Source organism: Erpetoichthys calabaricus, chromosome 6 (assembly GCF_900747795.2).
Source record: "Erpetoichthys calabaricus chromosome 6, fErpCal1.3, whole genome shotgun sequence".
NCBI classification, from domain to species: Eukaryota; Metazoa; Chordata; class Cladistia; order Polypteriformes; family Polypteridae; genus Erpetoichthys; species Erpetoichthys calabaricus.
In genome coordinates, this window is record NC_041399.2 from 172,384,410 (window position 1) to 172,409,022 (window position 24,613).

A 24,613-nucleotide genomic window follows, 5' to 3' on the forward strand; every position below is an offset into this window, starting at 1 on the left:
AGTGGGGTTTACTTTTAAATATTGACATACCTATGCTATGATATGATATGAATATGTAGTGCATTAGATATAACATTCAGTAAAATTTCAGCTTTTTATATTCCCTACAGGAATGTTGTTAATAGTTTTTGTTGTCCAGTAGCAACTGTTCATATCTCGGATATTGCTAATGAGATTTTGTATTACAGAAATTTATGTTAAATATGGAAATATCAATGAAGATTTGAAAATAATCATCAGTTTTCATCAGTACATTAATAAAGTAGCCTACATAATTTGAATGCCTCTACAATTTAAGGATTTTGGCTATACTCAGGATGATGTTACAGGGTGGTCAGACATTAGCAATAGCAATTATTTATAGATGGTAAAACGGACATTTGAATATCTGCAAAATGAAATTCCAAAGATGAATTTTTTTTGAAAGAAGTGATTGGTGTCTGAGAAAAATTTTCTACACCTTCAACAGGCAGGTGCCAATCGCTTGGATGAAAGCCAAACCACATTATCAGACATTGTCAAATACCTATAATGAAAATTTTCTATGTACATTTTTTCTGATTTCAATAACTACTACATTATTAGCATCTGTAAGAAACATTTTAAAGGGCATGTGTAAATCTGTCATGATCTGTTTTGAGATGTAAATGTTAAAGCGTGCCAGAATGCTAAAATCAAAACAGTAACAGGTGATCAAGTGCAAGGCTAGTTCACATTATGAATAATTTGTTAGTTATGAAAGACAGATGAACAATTAAACTGAAGTCTATAAGATTCAAGTAATTTCAACTAAAATTCTGCTACAGTGAAGCTATTACAGTAGATCATAGTATAGAAATACAGTTCCTCAGTCATAATAAAATTAGTTCACCTGCTGCATACCAAAACACAAACATTAATACCACACATATGGCTCACCGTAAGTGTCTAGAATATTTTAATTTTAATTTATCTTTGAGGAAATTCTAAATATTTAAATTAATACCTCTCTTGGTGTTACTTTGGTGAATTTAAATTTTCTTTAAATCGAATGAGACGCAGCACCATTTACTTTTGCCAAAAGGCAGTAATAACTCTGAACTTGAGTACTAAAATCTACAGAAAAGTATGTGAGTTTGTACATTACTAAACAACAAGAAACTGTCTTAAAATATCACAAATAACACAAAGAAATTAAACTGGGTTAAAAAAAAAAGATTACTTCGGGACAGACAGTACAAGATTAGGCCACACTTAAAATTAATGTTTTCAAGTAAATACAAAATTTCACATACTGTACTGCCCAGTGCTCGTCTGATAAATGGATGTTGGCATAGCCATTGTGGTTGCTATGTTTGGAGTTTGAACATCTTCTTCAGACTTCTCCTCTTCAATCTTTGGAACTGCAGGTGTGTCAGAAGACAGTTCATTAAAGATTTTTCTGCAAAGGAATAATTAAAAAATTACTTATTTCATAAAATTGTAAACTAATAAATACAGAAGTCTGTATACAGAATTGCTTTATGTAAAATGTACTGGATAGCTTTGTTATTTGTTTGTATGTGGTTTGTTACATTTTGATTACAATTTGCAAAATTCAGAACATTGAGTCCTTTTTGAGCATCAACATCATTAACATCAGCTCAATGTGAATACCAATGTCAAAGTAAGCACATATGACATGGCGCAACCATAACAGTGTGGACATAGAGGGGGTGGTGATAATGAATAATAATGTCTGGGGATAGAAATATGTAGGTCATTCATTCCAGAAGGTAGTAATACTGTCACATTAAGAATGATAATACAGTCATTAATTATTTACTGTTCATATTTTGTTTCTTGCTGTATTCCTTAATTAGTTTCATTGATATTTTTCAGAAAATCCTCAGCTGTCAGAACATGAATATCAACAAGTATTTGAAAATTTCAGCATACTCAAATGTTGCAGATAAACATAAGAAGATCTCTTCAAATACTAATTGTGATATACAGAATCCTTACATTGATCCATCCTATTGTATGCTGTAAGATAAATAATAAATAGCCAATAGGTAATGCCAATCTCCCCTCTCCATAAACAATGGTTAAAAGTCTAGGTATCCAGTTCCTTTTTTTAGATTGATTATCTTTTAAATTAGACTAGAGTTTATTTTCTCCATACAATTGCAATTTCCTTCAGGATTAATAAAGTTTCTATCTAGCTAAATATGAAGATTTGAAATTCACTTATACAAGGATATACATTAAAGCAACAAATAAAAAAGGTAGTATTACTCCTTATGTAACCTCTATTGACATAATGTGCGGGTTAGCTCCATGCTCCTACTTCTGTTTTGGGAACCTCTTGAACTCGAAACAGTTGATAACATAACCAAGGGATGACCAAATAAGGACACCACACAAAATGAAGGGATGGTGTAAAACTGCTCCAGTGTTTTTAGTATAATGAAATAGTTCCACAAATACAGTAAATAAAGGTGCTGTAAAGGTTAAAATCCAATAAATAGAAAAGTAATTAAAAATGAGGTCAAAACACAAGCAGGAATCCTCCCCACAAAAACACAGTATCCGGTGAGTCCGTTAAAATTGACGACTCCTTTGCTTATCCCACAAGGGGGCACGCAGCAGAGGAGACGCCCAACTGACAGGATCAGCATCAGCCAACACTCATCCACAGGTTCAGGTCCCTGCCGTTCCACGGCTACAGCAGGACTCCCAATCTGGACTCAAGGCTCAGGTCCTATATTGGCCATGGCACTCACAATTGGGGCTCCCAGACTGAGCCTCGCCTCGCTCTGTCCATCTCTTACTACCTTCCTGGACTTATGTGGGAGTAACCACCTGGTCACTCCAACTTCTGCGATGCTCAGTTGGAGTAATCCACTGCAGCCCCGAGTAATGACCACATGCTCGCCCCCAAAGGCTCTCCTTCCCGGCTGCCTGCCTTCTCTCTCGCTTACTCGTTCTGTATTCTCCAATCCTTTAACCTCTGTCTTCTTTCTCCTCTTTCCTTTCTTTTTTCCTTCCAACACTCGTGCTTCCCCTTTAAAGCAGAGGTGAGGCAGTGGATTTATTAATTGGGATTTTACCCTCCATTGGCACCCCTATTTTATTGGATTACTTATTTTTTGAACTTTTTAGCACTGCACTTACTGAGTATTTTGTTCTTATTGGACCGTTTTTAATAAACACACTTGGCACCATTATGCACCTACCCCTTGCTATGTATGTATTTTGCCCTCATCTGCCGGCTCATCTGGTTACGTTATTGACAGTGTCGGGTTCAAGAGGATCACCAGAATATGACTGGGAGGGTGGAGCCAACCCACAATATCATACACACAAGCACAAACAACAACAACTACATTTGTCATTAAAGTTCAGTGCAAGTTGTTTTAGCAAAACAGTAAACCTGTTTTTAAAGAAAAATAGCTAATAGGCTAAAAGCCATTGAAAAAAGTGGCACATAAAGTAACTTAAAACTATAAAATTCCATTATTTACCGAAAGTTTTCTGTGCCTCTTAAGTGGACATGTACCATGCTTGTTCATTAATTTTACTCTTCCTCTTTAATGGTGTTTTAGGGAAAGAAAACTGGTGATTGACTGCTAAACCAAGACCTTTTAATTAGAGAGCAAATTTCTCCTTTGTACTTTACCAGGCTTCATGTTTCTTTGATTGTCACTCTGTGAATTTAAAAAGAGAGGGCAATGTCTCACTTAGGAAGGTGTTTAATTTTTATTAATTTCAGAGAACATCAATTTTTTTTTCTTTTCACAGTGATTGCTAGACAAGTGAGTGGCTCCATTTGTTTTATCAGTACTTCAGTAAGGAAATTTGAGTACAAATATATAGGCATAATGAAGCACAGATTTTACATAATGTGTACTTGGCTGTTCTACATAAAAAAGACGTCTTTCTACTACTGAATAACATAAATAAGTAAAAATGAATGCATAAATAAATAATGTACCACATTTGTACCAAAGTTAAAGCAAGCATGACATTGCAATTGTAAAATCAACTGAATAGGATAGCATTGAGTCAAACTAAGCAAAATGCTAGTAATAAATATGTCCACCCAATACCCGTGTGCTATCAAGAAGTTACTTAAAAAAAAGATCCATTTCACATAGAAAAACTGAATGTTTAAAGATTACTGTTTTCTACAGAATAGATTTAAACATGTTTAAAAATATAACATCCACATGGACCGTAATGGGACTGTCCTTTCTCCTTTGTAAGTTGAGCTGGTCTTGCCATACATAGGTATCAAGTTAAATCTGTTTGATTTGGAAACACATTTCATGTATTTAAGCATAAACGTTTATATAAAAATGTCTAACATTATGGAAAACAAATTCCAACAGGTGTGTCTAAATTATTGTCTAGTGTTTAATATTATATATATATATATATATATATATATATATATATATATATATATATATATATATATATATATATTATATATATATATATATATATATATATATATATATATATTCATACACACACACACATATATACATACATACACAGAAACATATATATAACTAAATATGTATATTTAAATTGAAACAGCAAACACTTCAAATTTTATAATCAAATGGCTAAGAGGTAAAAAAAAAAGAACGAGCTACACCTGAAACTGCACAATTTCACCACAATGCAAGGCCATCGTGCAATTGAAAAAAATATTTTTCTAAATAGCTGTCCTTTCCACAATAGGATCGTCCTCACAGGTGGCGCAGTGGTAGTGCTGCTGCTTTGCAGTAAGGAGACTGTGGAAGATTGTGGGTTCGCTTCCCGGTTCCTCCCTGTGTGGATAGCGCTTTGAGTACTGAGAAAAGCGCTATATAAATGTAATGAATTATTATTATTAGGATGCTGTGCTTCTCTAAAATGGATATTATACTGCTGGCTTCATTTCTATGAAGTGGAAGAAGCACATGTAAGGCATCCTTGGAGGAGTTTAAGTTTAGCAAAGTCATGCAACGTTATTTTGTGGTGTCTTGTGCTGGATACATACCTAAAATTGATCTGCTTTCTGTTTTCCACCTAAGTTACTATGGCTGTCTTTAATGGAGCAAATGTTACTGGACTTGACTGCCTTGCACTGTATAGCTTTGAATGGAAAAACCTCAAACCAGAAATGCAAATGTGCATTTAAAAAAAAAAAAAACTGTCCTCATTTTATTGCAGAGAATGAGGGTCTCTAGCTTTTAAGTTCCATCACGAAAACTGGAAAGCTCAGGTTGCATATGTACACACACACACACACGCACGCACGCTCGCACGCACGCACACACACACACACACACGCACACACACAAGACCACTGCAAGGAAGCAAGTCGAGACAGTTTAAAACAGATTTGCAACACCTATAGTAAATCTATATTTTTATAGATGAGGAATTACACTGCAGGAAGGAAAATTCGAAAAGCTGCTTACAACAACAAAACTGAAGGTTGTTATAAATATTTCATCAACAATTTACTTGTTACTTATTTGTGCCTGACTGACCCTTAATGGAAAAACCTCAAAGATTTTCTATATATAAACATAAACTGAATGTCTTGTGTGTTTGTTTGTGAGAGAGAATCAAATTTGTTGAGACTGTAAAATGTGAATTAATATACAGTAATCCCTCCTCCATCGCGGGGGTTGCGTTCCAGAGCCACCCGCGAAATAGGAAAATCCGCGAAGTAGAAACCATATGTTTATATGGTTATTTTTATATTGTCATGCTTGGGTCACAGATTTGCGCAGAAACACAGGAGGTTGTAGAGAGACAGGAACGTTATTCAAACACTGCAAACAAACATTTGTCTCTTTTTCAAAAGTTTAAACTGTGCTCCATGACAAGACAGAGATGACAGTTCTGTCTCACAATTAAAAGAATGCAAATATATCTTCCTTTTCAAAGGAGTGCAAAGCAAGCAGTCAAAAAAAAAAATCAATAGGGCTTTTTGGCTTTTAAGTATGCGAAGCACCGCCGGTACAAAGCTGTTGAAGGCGGCAGCTCACACCCCCTCTGTCAGGAGCAGGAAGAGACAGAGAGAGAGCCACAGAAAAAAAAAGTCAAAAATCAATACGTGCCCTTTGAGCTTTTAAGTATGCGAAGCACTGTGCAGCATGTCCTTCAGGAAGCAGCTGCACACAATCTCCCTGCTCACACCCCCCTACGTCAGTGCAAGAGAGAGAGAGAGAAAGTAAGTTGGGTAGTTTCTCAGCCATCTGCCAATAGCGTCCCTTGTATGAAATCAAATGGGAAAAACTGAGGAAGCATGTGCCAGAAATTAAAAGACACATTGTCCGCAGAAACCCGCGAAGCAGCGACAAATCCGCGATATATATTTAAATATGCTTACATATAAAATCCGCGATGGAGTGAAGCCGCGAAAGGCGAAGCGCGATATAGCGAGGGATCACTGTAAACCAACACCTTCTAAACATATAAATACCTGAAGCAGAACACTGAACAAGATTTAATTCTTAAAATGTAGGTATATGTAGGCAAGAGTGTCTGATTTAAACAAAACATGCCAGAGAGCTGAGCGTAAATTGAGAAAAACCAAACCGATAGTTCACTATGAAATATTGAAGGCTAAAATAATAGAATACAACATAGTCCGTCTTGAGAGGCAGTGCTACTTCTCTAAAATTATAAATAACAATCCTGGTACAGTGGAACCCCGGGTTACGAGTTTAATCCGTTCCAGAACCGAGGTCGTAACCCGATCTGCTCGTAAACCGAACAAATTTTCCCCCATTTAAAATAATGGAAATGAGATTAATCCGTTCCAGCCCTCCCAAAAAGTCCCCAAAATATCATAAATAATGGAAAAAAAACATGTTTTTAAATAAGAAACAAACATCAAAATACTGTATTAGTAAATATAGTTAAATAAAAGATAAACCAACTTAAGAAAATGTAATCTTACCTTGGCGGCAGATAACGGAGAGCTGCTGAGGAAGGAGGGAGGGAGGGAGGACTGGCTGCATTTTCGGCACCTTCACATCAAAAAAAACTAAAATTGCACTTTTTTAACTGTACGTACGTACGTACATGAATTGTAAAAAAATAAACTTTCTTAACTTTAAACTTAGCCTAACACTTAACATTACGTACGTATGATTTTTTTTTTTATGCTAATCATCTGTTTTTGCCTTTTTGGCTGCACTTTCCGCACCTTCACTTATAGCAGTTTCAGTTTTAGTACAAAGATACCTATGCAACGACGTTTGCTTTTGCCTGCTTTTTAAAAGCTTACGGAAGTGAGCCAAGCAGGTGTCATCATAATTTGCTGCAGAACGACTAGTTGCAACTTTTTCTGGATGTTTCTTTTCAATGAAACTTGTAACCTTCTCCCACATTCCCAGCACTTCTTTAATTTCACTTGTCGAAATTTCCTCTGTCTCGACCTCCTCCTCACTACCGCTGATCTCTTGCAGAGCCTCTGTACGTTGCATGTCCTGCAGCTCAAGCAACTCCTGTGTTGAGATTTCCTCCTCATGTTCCTCGACAAGCTCGTTGATATCACCCTCGTCAACCTGCAGACCCATCGACTTGCCGAGGGACACGATTTCATGCACTGGATCTACGTCGGGCACGTTGGTCTCGGTCTCGGTATCAAGACCAAATCCTTCAAAGTCCCTTGCTGCAACCGCATCAGGCCATAACTTCTTCCATGCAGAATTCAGTGTTCTTCTGGTCACTTCTTTCCACGCCAGGTCAATCATGCGTAGGCATTGCACGATGTTGAAATGTTCTTTCCAGAACTCTCGGAGTGTTAGCTCCGTATTTTCTGTCACATCGAAGCATCGTTTGAACAGATGCTTCGTGTAGAGCTTTTTGAAATTGGAAATGACCTGCTGATCCATCGGTTGCAGGATTGAAGTTGTAATGGGTGGGAGGTAGAGGACTTTTATGAATTGATATTCTTCCCGGATGTTGTCTTGGAGACCGGGCTGGTGGGCTGGAGCATTGTCGAGGACGAGTAACGATTGCAGAGGCAGTTTGTTTTCTTGAAGATACTTCTTCACCGCAGGTCCAAAGCAGAGATTTACCCAGTCGATGAAGAACTGCCGCGTAACCCATGCCTTTGGATTGGCGCGCCACATCACTTGCAGTTTTTCTTTAAGAATCCTGTGAGTCTTAAAGGCTCGAGGATTCTCTGAATGATAGACTAGCAGTGGCTTCACTTTAAAGTCACCGCTAGCATTTGCACACAATGCAAGGGTGAGGCGGTCCTTCATCAGCTTATGTCCTGGCATCTTCGTCTCCTCTGCTGTGATGTACGTCCTACGGGGCATTTTCTTCCAAAAAAGCCCCGTCTCGTCGCAATTAAAAACTTGCTGGGGGATGTAACATTCTGCCTCGATGAGCTGCGCGAAACGTGTGATGAACTCGCCAGCTGCCTTCTGGTCTGCACTTGCTGCCTCGCCATGTCTTACGACAGAGTGAATGCCTGATCGCTTCTTAAATCTGTCGAACCATCCATGACTAGCCTTGAATTCTGGTTCTACTACATCCGTAGATGTGGATGGTTCTTTCTGCTTCAGGTCATTGTAAATGATGCAAGCTTTCTCGCTTATGACTGTTTCAGTAAGTATATCTCCTGCCAACTCTTTCTCTTTTATCCACAATAACAGCAGGTTTTCCATTTGTTCGTGGATAGCCGACCTTTGCTGTGTAATTACGGTCATGCCTTTTGCTACTTTTACACTCTTTATGGTCTCCTTTTGCTTTAGTATTTTGCATATCGTGGACGTACTGCGGTCGTAAATTTTGGCGAGTTCCATCACATGCACACCTCTCTCATGCTTTTCTATAATTTCCTGCTTCAACTCGACTGACAGCATCCTTTTCTTCTTGCTGCTGTCCTTTCCACTTCCTACCTTCTTTGAAGACATGGTTAATGCCCAATATGTATGATATGGCTCTGGGTAGAAGGGGTAGAGGTTTCCGGGTAAGAAAGGCGAAGCGGAAACTAGCAGTGACGTTTTGGAGCTCAGCTCGTAAAACAGGCAAGCCTCGTAGACCGGGCAGAAATTTTGCTCGGATCGCGGCTCGTAAACCGAATTACTCGTATACCGAGCTGCTTGTAAACTGGGGTTCCACTGTAATCCAAGAATTTTATTTTCTACTACTGATTGTCTGCTAAACCCAGGTCACTTTCTTGGAATGCCTCCAAAAAACTTCCAGTGAAAGATGTGAGGCTTTTTGCTTTATTTTTTAATCACAAAACTAGAAACATTAGAAATAATATAGTATATCCATTTTAAGCTAATTAAAGTCTTTCACCAGGATAGCTTTACCAGATCTATATAGAATAATTTCTCAAATGAAACCCTCCATCTGCGTCCTTGACACAATACAAGCTTTTTCAAAGTAGTAATCCAACGTGCTAATTGATAGTGTGCTTGACATTGTAAATTCATCATTAGATACGGTGGTCTTCCCAGGCTATCTCAAGGCAGCTGTTGTTAAACCCTTGCTCAAGAAAAATAATCTCAACTCCTCTGTTTTTGTTAATTTTAGACCTATTTCTAACCTGCCTTTCTTAAGTAAACTTCTAGAAAAGGCAGTCATTAAGCAGCTAAATGATCACTTGAATAAACATGGTATTCTTGATTAGTTTCAGTTGGGTTTTAGAACAAACACTGTACAGAAACTGCACTGGTTAAAGTAGTAAATGACTTGCGTGTTAATGCAGAAAGAGGTTGTTTATCTGTTCTCATCCTCTTAGATCTAAGAGCCACATTTGATATCACCAATCACAATATTCTTATAAATCGCCTTAGTGGGTTGGCCTCTCTGGCAGTGCCTACCAATTGGTTTGAGTCTTACTTAACAGGTAGAAAATTCTTAGTTAGTTAGTTACAAATCTTAGTTATTGGCAAAAATGGATAGTGAGGTTATTAGAAATAAATTTGATCCATTAGGCTTAAAAGTCAAGACAGAGGTAAAGAATTTAGGGGTAATTATTGACTCTGACATAAATTTTAAATCACATATTTAATCAGAATACCAGGGCAGCATTTTTTCACTTAAGAAAGATCCCTTATAACTTTGCAAGATGCTGAAAACATAGTTCACACTTTTGTTTTTACTCAACTAGATTACTCTAACGTACTCCTTTCAGGACTACCCAAAAAAAGACATCAATCGGTTGCAACTAGTGCAGAATGCAGCTTCCAGAATCTCAAGTAAGAAAATAAAATCTCTCCAGTTCTGTCATTACATTGGTTACCTGTGCCATTTAGAATTGACTTTAAAATACTGCTTATGGTTTACAAAGCCTTAAATAATCTCTCTCCATCTTATATTTCGGAATGCATGTCACTTTACATTGCAAATCGTAACCTTGTATCTTCAAATGAGTGTCTGTTTATAATTCCAAGAGATAAACTTAAAAGAAGTGGAGAGGCAGCCTTCTTAACATGGCTTTCTCATAGCTACAATTTAGTGTAACCCTGATATACAGTATATACATTGAATTATCATTTTTATCATAGCTCCACAAGCCGTACTAACCCCTACTTTCTCTGCTGTTCTTTATCCGGTTTTTCTGTAGGGCGATCTGTACCACCACCACCACCACCACCAGATCAAGGCACTATGCAGTCCCTACATTGATGGATTGAAGGCTCAAATTCTTTCATATGAAGCCAGAAAACCATGAGGACTGGTTTAGATCATTTATGTTAGGTAGAATGCCCAGTGGGGGTTGGACAGTCTCATGGCCTTGGAACCCCCACAGATTTTGTTTTTTTTTTCCTGCAGCCTTCTGGAGTTGTTTTTTTTTTTTTCTGTCCTCTTGGCCATTGGACCTTACTTTATTCTTTGTTATTTAGTATCGCCTAATCTTATTTTCATTTTTTTTTTTTTTTAAACTTTTCTTTCTTCATCTTGTAAAGCACCTTGAGCTACATCATTTGTATAAAATGTGCTATATAAAAAAATGTTGATATGTCTGGAAGTTTAATTTGATTTACATCATGTGAAGCAATCAGCACAAAACTATGTTTGGTTATTTTGCTGTAATTATCAAGAATTTTGTTTGTATTGCACTTTGTTATTGTGCTATAAAATTACATTATTGTGTACTTTGAAAAGCTGCTGGTGAGGCTGCAGTCTGTGTAAGGCATCATATGAAATAAAGATTGTATGACTCACTACCAGTATTTCTGCTACATTTATGTTAGAATTGAAAGCAGATGATATGATAGACACATAAAAATTCAACAAACATATCAGTGGTTATCAAAACACATTGTGAGCGTGACCTATTGCAAGAAGCACTAGTAAAAACAAATTTAAAAAAATATATATTGTATGATTAACTTGCTTTAACATTACTTATTATAGAACTAGCTATGTTTGTAATGTTTACCAAGGTAAATAAAACATAAAAAATTATCTTTAGCTAAAAAGATGTTCTGGATCTTGACATTATTGACATTACTTAAAACATGTATATTTGTTTAAATTCCTGCATTCCACCATATTTGTATTTACATTATGAGTTCTTGTAGCCTTGCTAAATATGTTTTTGAAAGTGATGAACCAAATATTTCAATTTTTCAAAAAATGTTGGTGATCTCAATCTGAACACTTTTTTTTTATTAAAAGCAATCAAAAAAAAAAGAAACTAAAGACACAGGATCACATTAACATTAGCAAAGGAGAGTCAAGATGTAAAGACCCTTCTAGTCACAAACTATGATCCTTTTGAATTTAGTTTTCTACTACATACAGTGTACACACATGCACACACAAACATACTGTACATACACTGTGTGAATGTGTACATCTATGAATAAATTAATAGTTTTGGCACCGTTAGCCTGCACAGAAAAAGAGTGGGATCTTACTTTTAGCCTGAATGAGTAAAAAAAAAAAAAAAAAAAAAAAAAAAAGACTGATGCAAGTCAGCCTGACCCAGTTATTTCATCACCTATACAACAGCACGAAATAGCATTGTTGCTAGACAGAATTATTTCCAGCAACTTAGCCATTGGGCTACACTAAAAACAAAGAAACTCAGGCAAGTTGATGGCAGGAATCTAGATTTATGTACTTTTCCTCTGCAAGTAGAAGAGCTAAACATAATATTACGTATGCCTGAAAACAGCTGAATAATATAGCTAACAGGAAGTGCTGTTCTTCATTCAATCTAACTCAAATTTTAGGATACGTCCGACAAATCTTGGTGATTTAAAATTCATGTTAACTGATGTTTAGAAAAGGTTTACAACTGGGACTGGTAGCTAGCTCTATATCCCACAGTTAGGCATGACTACATGAACAAGCAGACATTGTTAAACCATCTTTCTTACAAACTGACATCCACTTTGGGCTTCAACTAATGTAACACTGGTGGCAGGTAACTTTCATCATTTACAAAAATAGCCAATATATCCTTTTCACCTGTAAGAAGGACGTCTTGAAAGAATTTCCCTTCTTTTCTGAGAGTCACTGACACCAACTGCAGGTTCTGTATCTTCTGCCTGTGCAAGTGCAGCCACCTGCAAAGTAATTGCAATCTTTAGGAAGTATTTTACACATTTAATCAATACAAATGCTATTCCAAGGCAAGCTTCACTTAACCAGAGTTAATGTAACAGTTACCTGCAACCCAAGCAAGTGTCATACATACTTGGAATTAAATAAAAAAATAGAGCTTTACAGGCTTTGAATAATTAGACATTTTAAACTCTGCTATTTTCAGGAGCTGCTCAGTTACACTGCATAGTTTTTCCTTTACTTCATTAAAGGAAACATATAAATTGTTTGCTAGAAGTATTATTTACAAAACATTCCGTAATGCATCTTAATTACATTAACGTCTCAAAATGACTGTTCGGTCAAGATGCTTACTATAATCACTTTAAGTGGTAAATAGACCACAATGGATTTTCTGCATTCATTGTATTTAAAAATTTACATTTTAATTCTTAAATCTAAAAAGTAATAGCTTCTAAATTTAAGAGACACTGGGTATAAATAACTTTCCAAAAGTGACAGCAGTCTACAATTAATTGATGGATAAAACTAAACATATGGCTTTAAATCACATTTAATTGAACATTCAGCTTTTTTATTACAAAGTTCTATCAAAATGTTCAGAAGAAACTTTTACAAAAAAAAAAATTGAGGTTAAGTATGGGAAATGTGCAAACAAAATGCAACACATAATTGGTGAAAGAATAAAATGAATTTTTGTTTTTCACTCTCACACAAATGTATTAAACAGAGGTTATTCATCTTCTAACCCTCTTATCCTGTTTATGGTGACAGAAAGCTGGTACTTTTCACAGAAGAAATAATGAGTGAGTCCGGCAGTGTTTGCTTTCCTGGAAGTTCAGCAAAATCACAGAAATGTTCTAGAACTTCACCGAACACCACAAAATGCTTTAAAGTCAATGGGGAAGGAAGAAATTAACTAGTTTTGAGGGTATTGTAATGGTGCAATGGAAAGGAAGCATCTGCCAAATATGCTGGACAGATCACTGTGGACAAAAATGTAATCTGAGCTGTAAGGCAGCATTTTTAACCACTGCACCACCTTGCTTCAAACAACAAAAAATACAGATGGAATGATAATCATAAACAAAATAAAAGAAATGGCCACACATTATAGCAATAAGTAAAATATATATATATATACACACACACACACACACACACACACATATATATATACATACATACACACACATATGTTCTCACAGAACTGTAATATTGGAGCACACATTAGCTATGCAATGAAGCAGCAGCATGTGACTGGCTTATTACATTATCTTAAGTGCATCTCTGGGCATAGCGGGAACTTCTTTTTTTATTTCTGGTCTATCTGTGCAAATGCTCTGTACTTTTTTATTTTTTCCACTAAGAAGATTGAAACTACTTTTAAACAGTAATAAGTCTTTCTTTATTATTTGACAGGGTTGCATGTGTTTTCTTTCTGGGGATGGGGAGTTTTCCTTCAAGGCTTGTTCTGGATGTAGCTGCAGCACATGGCTAATTATGCATGCAAATTAGCCATACAGTGCTACCTTGACAGCATACAGGGATCAGTGTTATATACTTGGTGCCAGTACTCATAACATTCCCATTACGGTCAATTAATATACCCCTCAAATAATTATTAATTTTTTTTAAACACATGCCGGGTGGAAGTTTGGAGTTCAGATCCAGTTGTGACATCATGCATGCCCAAACCCCATAATTTTACAGAATGCATGTAAGAAACTTGTGTGACTGGTTGCAACAGCCCTGTGATATCATCATGGGGGATTATGAAAAAATTGTTCATCTAAGCCTACTGCAACACAAATTTCCAAGAAAATACTCAGTGAACAAGGTCATCAGTAAAAACAGCATATTTGCTGTGAAAAACACCCTGGCAAAATTCAAGAATCAATACTACTTAGAAGCATTAAGCACAATGAGGTAATCACATCTGGATGGGTCACCAATATCAAATAGAAGAAAGTCTTGATCTTGTATGTAGCTACATACAGACTCTAAAATTCAAACATGTACAAGTAGTAAAGTTCACTTGAATCAGATGATGACAAGCTAGGCAAAATAACCTGCTTAATAAAACACAAAAATCAGCGGCTGAAGAAATTAAAAGATGCTAAACATATGAGTATTATTTTCATTAATAAGGAAGAACTGGCAACAAAACATACTTTGATTTAATGAACATAATATGAACACTATTCTGCCCTGATAGAAATTAAATCAAATTAAAGTCCTCAAAATTTAATCATTATTAAAAGAGGAGAAAATATTTTTCTGAAGAAAAATCATCTCAGCGGTCACTGTTACAAAGGTCTTACTTGAGTTACAAAGAGGTTGATGCATCAAGTAGGATTTTAGTATAATTTTTATACACTTGCTACCGACATGTTTTTCTCTGTTTGATAGGGCTCAATTTAGAAGCATGTGCAACCTTTACTATTTTTGCCTGTTTAGAGTTATAAATGCATGATAATTTTACTGGGAACCAGACACACTTTAAAAAAATATACATTTTATACTATATCTTATAGTTGATAGGATGGTCTCAACTAGACCAGAACAATATGTGTCTGCTACACTTGGTTTGCACATTACATTTCTAGCATGTTTTGAAAAATAATCAGTTTAAATGTGTTATAGGGTAAGTAAAGTAGACAAGAATGCAATGCACAGCAACATACTATCACATCATTTTGTATTAAGATGTTCACATTAAGCACTTCTTTTAGTAAGTCATACTGAAATAATTTAAACACAGGCCAATTAGACAATGTGCTCATACTCATATTTGAATAAGATGTTGAATCTCAATCTGCTATGCAGAAGCTCTCGGCAAAACTACAGTACGTAACCACTAGGTAAGTCTGCAAATATAAATAATGAAGTCATGAACAAGAATGTTAACACTTTGCTGGATTTACAGAAAAACAAGCACTTAATATTACTTGGGTGCCTTTTTCTTTATACAGTTCGTATGTAACTTCAATTAACAGAAGTCACACTTTCCCTCTGTCTATTTAATGGATCTATGTAAGCAACATTCATATTATTTCTATGGTTTATTTCCAGAGAAGACAGTCAAAACACTAATATTCTATTAAAAAGGCTACATGAATACTGGGGCAGAGAAAATATAGGTACAGCAATAAGGGAAAAAAAAAAATCGTGAGTGGTCTCCCCTAGACTTTCTCATATACAGTGCATCCGGAAAGTATTCACAGTGCATCACTTTTTCCACATTTTGTTATGTTACAGCCTTATTCCAAAATGGATTAAATTCATTTTTTTTTCTCAGAATTCTACACACAACACCCCATAATGACAACGTGAAAAAAGTTTACTTGAGATTTTTGCAAATTTATTAAAAATAAAAAAATTGAGAAAGCACATGTGCATAAGTATTCACAGCCTTTGCCATGAAGCTCAAAATTGAGCTCAGGTGCATCCTGTTTCCCCTGATCATCCTTGAGATGTTTCTGCAGCTTAATTGGAGTCCACCTGTGGTAAATTCAGTTGATTGGACATGATTTGGAAAGGCACACACCTGTCTATATAAGGTCCCACAGTTGACAGTTCATGTCAGAGCACAAACCAAGCATGAAGTCAAAGGAATTGTCTGTAGACCTCTGAGACAGGATTGTCTCGAGGCACAAATCTGGGGAAGGTTATAGAAAAATTTCTGCTGCTTTGAAGGTCCCAATGAGCACAGTGGCCTCCATCATCCGTAAGTGGAAGAAGGTCGAAACCACCAGGACTCTTCCTAGAGCTGGCCGGCCATCTAAACTGAGCGATTGGGGGAGAAGGGCCTTGGTCAGGGAGGTGACCAAGAACCCGATGGTCACTCTGTCAGAGCTCCAGAGGTCCTCTGTGGAGAGAGGAGAACCTTCCAGAAGGACAACCATCTCTGCAGCAATCCACCAATCAGGCCTGTTTGGTAGAGTGGCCAGATGGAAGCCACTCCTTAGTAAAAGGCACATGGCAGCCCACCTGGAGTTTGCCAAAAGGCACCTGAAGGACTCTCAGACAATGAGAAAGAAAATTCTCTGGTCTGATGAGACAAAGATTGAACTCTTTGCTGTGAATGCCAGGCATCATGTTTGGAGGAAACCAGGCACCGCTCATCACCAGGCCAATACCATCCCTACAGTGAAGCATGGTGGTGGCAGCATCATGCTGTGGGGATGTTTTTCAGTGGCAGGAACTGGGAGACTAGTCAGGATAAAGGGAAAGATGACTGCAGCAATGTACAGAGACATCCTGGATGAAAACCTGCTCCAGAGCGCTCTTGACCTCAGACTGGGGCGACGGTTCATCTTTCAGCAGAACAACGACAAAAGCACACAGCCAAGATATCAAAGGAGTGGCTTCAGGACAACTCTGTGAATGTCCTTGAGTGGCCCAGCCAGAGCCCAGACTTGAATCCGATTGAACATCTCTGGAGAGATCTTAAAATGGCTGTGCACCGACGCTTCCCATCCAACCTGATGGAGTTTGAGAGGTGCTGCAAAGAGGAATGGGTGAAACTGGCCAAGGATAGGTGTGCCAAGGTTGTGGCATCATATTCAAAAAGACTTGAGGCTGTAATTGCTGCCAAAGGTGCATCAACAAAGTATTGAGCAAAGGCTGTGAATACTTATGTACATGTGATTTCTCAGCTTTTTTTATTTTTAATAAATTTGCAAAAACCTCAGGTAAACTTTTTTCACGTTGTCATTATGGGGTGTTGTGTGTAGAATTCTGAGGAAAAAAATGAATTTAATCCATTTTGGAATAAGGCTGTAACATAACAAAATGTGGAAAAAGTGATGCACTGTGAAAACTTTCTGGACGCACTGTACTCACATATGGAAATGGATATTTGAAGAGTAAACCGCAAGACAATGATTATATTTTCATATTATGTACATTAAATATATTGAACATTATAAAAGTGGAATAAATCAGACTCTGCAGCTACATGAATAAAAGGTAAAGTACCATTTCCGATTAACAGAAATTGCCTAAAAATTGATAGTAATCGACGTTTTGTACCCAATACTTGTGCGAAATTTGGTTGATCTAAGTGAAAGCGTACTCAAGTTATCCTGTTTACACACACAAAGACATAACTCCAAAAATGGTATTTTCAGGGAGGTCTAAAACGTTGAGATTCATCAAAATCTCGAAATGGAATTTTAGGAGGATTCCAAAACTTTCCCTATACTTTGTATACGACAATGTAAAAAAATGGAACTAAAAACTTTGTGATACCAATATCACATAGTGTGTGAAAGAACACTTATGGCATCAGGTTCTATAAAATTATGCCAAACTATGATGGATTAAGCTCTAGGACAGCTGTTGATAAAGTTAAGTAGTACCATACACACAGGCTATACAAATATACCAGCCAAAAATATCATTTCAGTTAGTCTAATAATAATAATAAAAATAATAATAATAATAATATGCACATTCAGCAGAATAAAAATCCTGTTTTCCTTATGCTTGTCCATCATTAAAGCAAGTGTAAATATGTCAGAGAAATGGGTGAAAATCAAATCAACTCATGTTTTACCTGAACAGTTTGTATTTGTGGAGACTGAATAACTGATGCTTGGGGGGCCTGGATGACACCCTGAACATGAACTGTTTGTCCACTCGGCAACTGAACCACAGTTACAGTTGGAGAGCCTGCTACTGACACCTAGGGGAAAAAAAAAAGAAAATGATCACTCAATAACAAAATCAGACATACATCAAAAGAACTGATACCCAGTAAACAAATTTATTATAACATGGAAAATTTCATAATTTAGCCAAAAGTAAAATTAACTGTATAAGCTTAAACAAGTCCATGAAATATTTTAATCATTCTACTTTTGAAGTGTTAAAGCTACCACCAGTATATCAAGCAGGGACTGTCACCAACCTGTTCTAATCTAATCTAATCTAATATTAATTTAATATATGTATGTAGGGATTTCACGATACCAGGATTTTTGTAATTGATACCAATACCAGTGAAACTTCACAATACTCAACGCCTATTCAACACCACATCAAAAACAGAAATCCAATTCACCTGCCTTTTTATTTAAAAGTAACTTCATTGTTAAAGTGGAGAACATTGTGCCTTTTCCTGTAATAGAATATAAAATATTTAAATAGTAATACAGTAATCCCTCCTCCATCGCGGGGGTTGCGTTCCAGAGCCACCCGCGAAATAAGAAAATCCGCGAAGTAGAAACCATATGTTTACAGTAATCCCTCCTCCATCGCGGGGGTTGCGTTCCAGAGCCACCCGCGAAATAAGAAAATCCGAAGTGTAGAAACCATATGTTTATATGGTTATTTTTATATTGTCAAGCTTGGGTCACAGATTTGCGCAGAAACACAGGAGGTTGTAGAGAGACAGGAACGTTATTCAAACACTGCAAACAAACATTTGTCTCTTTTTCAAAAGTTTAAACTGTGCTCCATGACAAGACAGAGATCACAGTTTCGTCTCACAATTAAAAGAATGCAAACATATCTTCCTCTTCAAAGGAATGCTTGTCAGGAGCAGATCATGTCACAGAGATAGAGAGAGACAAAAGCAAACAAATCAATAGGGCTGTTTGCCTTTTAAGTATGCGAAGCACCGCGGCACAAAGCTGTTGAAGGCGGCAGCTCACACCCCCTCCGTCAGGAGCAGACAAAGAGAGAGAGAGAGAGAGAGAGAGAGAGAGAGAGAGTTTGTTTTTCAAGCAAAAATCAATACGTGTCCTTCGAGCTTTTAAGTATGCGAAGCACCATGCAGCATGTCCTTCAGGAAGCAGCTGCACACAGTGCAACGTCCCTATCGTCTAGGTGTGCGAACAGCCCCCCTGCTCACACCCCCCTACGTCAGCGCAAGAGAGAGAGAGAGAGAAAGTAAGTTGGGTAGCTTCTCAGCCATCTGCCAATAGCGTCCCTTGTATGAAATCAACTGGGCAAACCAACTGAGGAAGCATGTACCAGAAATTAAAAGACCCATTGTCCGCAGAAACCCATGAAGCAGCGAAAAATCTGCGATATATATTTAAATATGCTTACATATAAAATCCGCGATGGAGTGAAGCCGCGAAAGGCGAAGCGCGATATAGCGAGGGATCACTGTAGTAACAACAAAATTTAAAATGGTGGTTTATCAATCAGGTAGATGGCCAGCTATCATTTAAGTAAGCTAGTATTGGCATTCATAAATTATCAAAGTAAAATTCCAAGACTTGAATTTAATGTGGGATAGACATTCAGTGTTAACAAGTGGCAAGATGTTATCATCATAGGGGGATTTCAGTTCCTATCCTTCCTTTTTCTTTCTCCACCTAACTAATCACCACACGATAAACGTCTTTGTGAAATTAAAACTAGTTATAAACTTAGACCACGGAGTGTTCAGAACTTTTAAAAAAATCTTTGTTATACATGTTTTATTATGCCATCCATTCAGGGTTGCGCCCATCCCAGCAAGCATTGTGTGCGAGGCAAGAGCAAATCCTGAATGAGGCGCCAGCACATCGCAGGGTGAATACGAGCAATACATACACTAGCAGGGTCAATATAGCATAACAAAACCCCACATTCTACATGACTTTGAAAAAAAAACTGAAGCACGCCAAGTAAACCCACCAGAAAAACATGCAAATTCAAGGCAGGGTACACCCGAGACTCCCTTGCTGCAAGGCAGCAGTGCAACCTCCACGCCACCGTGCCCCCACATGATTAATACATGCTTTAATTTATTTTAGCATTCTAAATGTTCAGGGAGCAGGAATATCATGAAGTGAATGTATTCTGTGCGGCGATCGCTGCCGGCGCCTCCTCAGTACAAGAGGAACTCAGTTTAAGAAGCATGTACCGATTTAACATGGCTCGGGGAACACTTAACTCAAAGCATTTAATGTGCTATATAAAACTTATGACGGGGTTTGAGAAAATCTAGTAAATTAAATATTCATTTTACAATGAAGTTTAGTTTACGATGTTATACTTTAATGACAAATTACGAGAATAAAGTCAACATGTTGACTTTAATCTTGATATAAACGGCGAGAATAGAGTAGAAATGTCGAGAATAAAGTCAACATGTCGTCACACTACTACACAGTACCCAGGTACCTTACACTGTATTGAAAAAAAATAAAACAAGTACAACTTGGCTTGCAGTATTGTCCAGTAGTATAGAAACAGTATTCACACATTTGAACATAATAGTCCACATCCAACCTTTTAAAACCAAAGTATCTCCAGACAACAGACGGTACTCCTTTTTTTCGCCAAAAGTTCTTCTGTGTCATCATGTTCAACTTTATCGTCAGCTACAGCTTCAGTTTCGGAATGCTCTCTGTCCATTTTCACCGCGCAATACCTACACTACCGCATGTCCTCCGTTGCATGCCTATTTAGCGGTGTAGCAGTGAAAAAGGTCCCCCCTTGAACAGTTTCCCGCTGCGCCATGTTCTGAACGTTGTTTAGGAAATTTAAACCGGTGTTGCGGTATAAGAAAAATCCATATCATAACAAAAATAAAAAACGGTTTTCGGTATGAACCGGTATACTGCCCAGAACTAATCCTGATACAAGATTACATGGTTTTGAGTAGAGAGTTTAGTTTTGACCTGGAAGTTTGAAGTTTGGGGAGTTGAGTGTGCAGTTATAAAACTGTGTTTAGAGTTTTGGGCAACTGAGGTTATTTCAAGAAATGTGTCTAAGTAATCAATAAAAACTGTAAATCAGGCAGTCCGTGCCATGTATACCTGTGCAGCAGTTGACGATGGCGAGTGGGAAGACTGATTCTTTAGCTTAATTGGTTCCCCTTCACTCACGGCATCATTCACCCCTCCGTCCCTCTGAGAGTCAACAACAGTTTCCATGGTCATTGGACTGAAAAATAAACAAAAAACATCCATTGCTAAAATTGTACACAGTGTGCTAAGTTTCACACAATTATTCTGCATTGCATAGAGTGCTCAGAACCTATCATTTACATGAACAAGTAAGTACAGCACTTTTTGTGTTGATGTGTCAAACCATCACACTCTAGCAAGATCTGAACGTATTCTTCAGAGTATGACTTTGATTTATAGCTAGCAAAACACTGTCTCAAACAGAAATGGACAACTTTGTTCCTACAGAGCCTCAATCATTTTAATTAATCACTTAAACTGTGTCTCATATAGGTTTGAAAATTAATTAATCTCTTCCATTTTAGTACATAGCTTTAATGTACCCATAACTTAGCCTTTTTGGTTTATAACCAGTTCTTAACAAGAGTAACACAGTGTTTAGTCATAAGTGTTTCCACCTTATAGCTCTGGAAGACTAGGTTGAAATCCCAGCTTAATCATTGTTTGTGCAGGCTTTGCATGTTCTTGATTTGTCTGCATGGTTTTGCCTCACACACTCAATGGATAGTTGAATGGAGACTCTAAATTGTCCTTCTGTAAGTTAGTACGGTTGTATATAGTATGCCCTGTCAAGCTATGTTCTACTTTGGAATTAATATTGTAGAAAAAGGATCTAGTCTCCTGCAATCATAAATTAGACTAAGTAGGTTCAGCAAAACTATGGAGGAATTATTAGCATCAATTCCGAAATCAGCAGTAGTCAGTTTGTATTAAATAACTAACTGTCAATAATATTATCTGTAGAAATTCAGGATTACATTACAATATCATAAGATTGACAATACTAAATCTTATTCAAAACAGACAAATTGGGCAAGACCTCACCTACCCATTCTCTGATCAAAAAAGAAAGGAAGAAAATCTCAATTTGAATTTATAACTCGGATCAAAAGGTCAGGAACAGTTCTGATGGCTCAAATAATTAAAGACATTTAGAAATTCCTTTCAGATTCTAAATAAAGTTTGGACTACTACTCATAAAACAGATCTGATTTTTTTCAAATTTTAAGCAAAACAAACATCTTTTTCCCATTGAATGATTGGTAAATTATATTTCTTGCATTGCAGAAAAGTAAGGCATATTGTTAGCACCTTCTCATAATAGATTGTTCATTAAGCAGTAATGTTTGACTTGGTGCTACCACTATCAGTACTGTAGCGGATTAATGATCATTACAATCCTAAAACTGCCACCTGAATAAGCAAAGTATTTATTCTTACAGGGTCTGAGCAGGGTCATTCACAAAACATCTGCTCCAATAAAGCATCAACCTAGTGACACCATCGATAACTATAATCATTACCTTATGGATAGTCTGCACTGAGAAAAATGTCTGTGCTGCACAATTGTCATGTGATTAGAACATATGTGATAGTGCGGGTTAGCCAAATGCTCCCTGTTGCATTCAGGAACCGCTTGAACCCGAAGATCGATAGTCATGACCATGATGAGATTAGCAGATGAGGATAAACACACACAAAGCAAAGGGTAGGTGAAACAGTGCCAAATTGCTTTTATTACAAACACCCATCAAAAACATATAAGTGTCCAAAGAAATTGTGCACTGCTTCCAAAAATAAATAATCCACTAACAAGAATGGCATCCATGTGGCTAAAAATCAAGTAAATAAATAATCCAAAAGAAAACTCAGTTCCCAGTGCATCACCTTAAAACAGCTGTCTCCCCAGCTTATTATTGTTATTCCAGTTATTGTTCCTGCCTTGCGCCCTAGAATTGCTAGTATAGGCTCCACTCTCCCAGCTACTCTGTTCAGGATAAAGCAGTTTTGTAAAACAGATGGATGGATGGAAGATTATCCAAAAAAATCTCACTGAACATTCTTCTTTCCAACATTATTACAAGCTACCTCGTGGTACAATCTTTTAGAACTTTTGGAATCACGGGAATAGCTCTGCATATATGCATCACTGTATAACTTCCCGCACAGGTAAGAATGGAATGTTCAGAAAGTATAATGTTTAAAGTAGATATTTGGGTTATCATTAGTATTAAAAGGCGGCACGGTGGCGCAGTGGGTAGCGCTGCTGCCTCGCAGTTGGGAGATCTGGGGGCCTGGGTTCGATTCCCGGGTCCTCCCTGCGTGGAGTTTGCATGTTCTCCCCGTGTCTGCGTGGGTTTCCTCCGGGCGCTCCGGTTTCCTCCCACAGTCCAAAGACATGCAGGTGAGGTGGATTGGCGATTCTAAATTGGCCCTAGTGTGTGCTTGGTGTGTGGGTGTGTTTGTGTGTGTCCTGCGGTGGGTTGGCACCCTGCCCAGGATTGTTTCCTGCCTTGTGCCCTGTGTTGGCTGGGATTGGCTCCAGCAGACCCCCGTGACCCTGTGTTCGGATTCAGTGGGTTGGAAAATGGATGGATGGATTAGTATTAAAAAAAAAAATCTATAAATATTAATTTTAACATTTAAAAATTACATGAATACCTATATTTCATGGAATTAATTCTTCAGCCTGCATAACGAATGCACTTCTAGTTCACCATCACTAGAGTTGCAGCCTCGTTTTCCACCCACTCACAGGTGTTAATATAGCAGCTTCAGAGCCTTCACTAGCATACTTAGCTGACAAAGAGGGCAACTGGACTGATGTCTAGAATTACTTTGGGTTTGTGGCAAATGGGAACAGAAAACCACAAAATAATATACAAGGCTGCATGCAGGATTTGCAACCGTACAATACCAAATAATGGGCTAACATAATCAATTTAGTCAAACACTTCAAGGCAGTGATGGTTAAAGCCCATATGGAGTCCAAAGCAGAGGAGCTCCCCTCAACTTACTTAAACAGTGTACCTCAGATGACAATGCCTATGTCAGCTAATGGGTTGACCGGCTTTGTGCGGATGACAGTCACACAATTCAAATACAAAGAATTTCGGGAGGTATATTATTAAGTTACAGAAATATCAATAAGCATAAACTTGTAAACTTTTGAGTTTGAAATTAGGGATGTGATATTGTTGCCAAGAAATATGCTGCTGTAGCATGTTACTTTCTTTTATTTTATTACAAGTGGTTTTAAAATTATATTTTATCACATTTACTATATAATATAAGGTGCTATAACTTTTCAGTGCTTAACTGGAAAAACAGTAGCTCGACTCTTCCATGTGTGCATAAACTTCCAGCTGCGCCTCAATGTGTATATTTAGTACATCAGG

At 37.2% G+C, this 24,613-nt stretch overlaps 1 protein-coding gene across 1 annotated transcript in view; it reads right to left on the minus strand.

Moving 5' to 3' along the window:
- Positions 1 to 24,613, minus strand: part of LOC114653665 (cAMP-responsive element modulator-like) — a 59,114-nt gene that overhangs the window by 22,307 nt on the left and 12,194 nt on the right. The window contains exons 2-5 of the mRNA XM_028804112.2: positions 21,285 to 21,411; positions 18,083 to 18,211; positions 12,424 to 12,521; positions 1,275 to 1,420 (exon numbers count right to left, since the gene is read on the minus strand). Coding sequence (XP_028659945.1) covers positions 1,275 to 1,420; positions 12,424 to 12,521; positions 18,083 to 18,211; positions 21,285 to 21,407 — 496 coding nt within the window. The 5' untranslated portion in view covers positions 21,408 to 21,411. The remainder of the gene's footprint in view (positions 1 to 1,274; positions 1,421 to 12,423; positions 12,522 to 18,082; positions 18,212 to 21,284; positions 21,412 to 24,613) is intronic.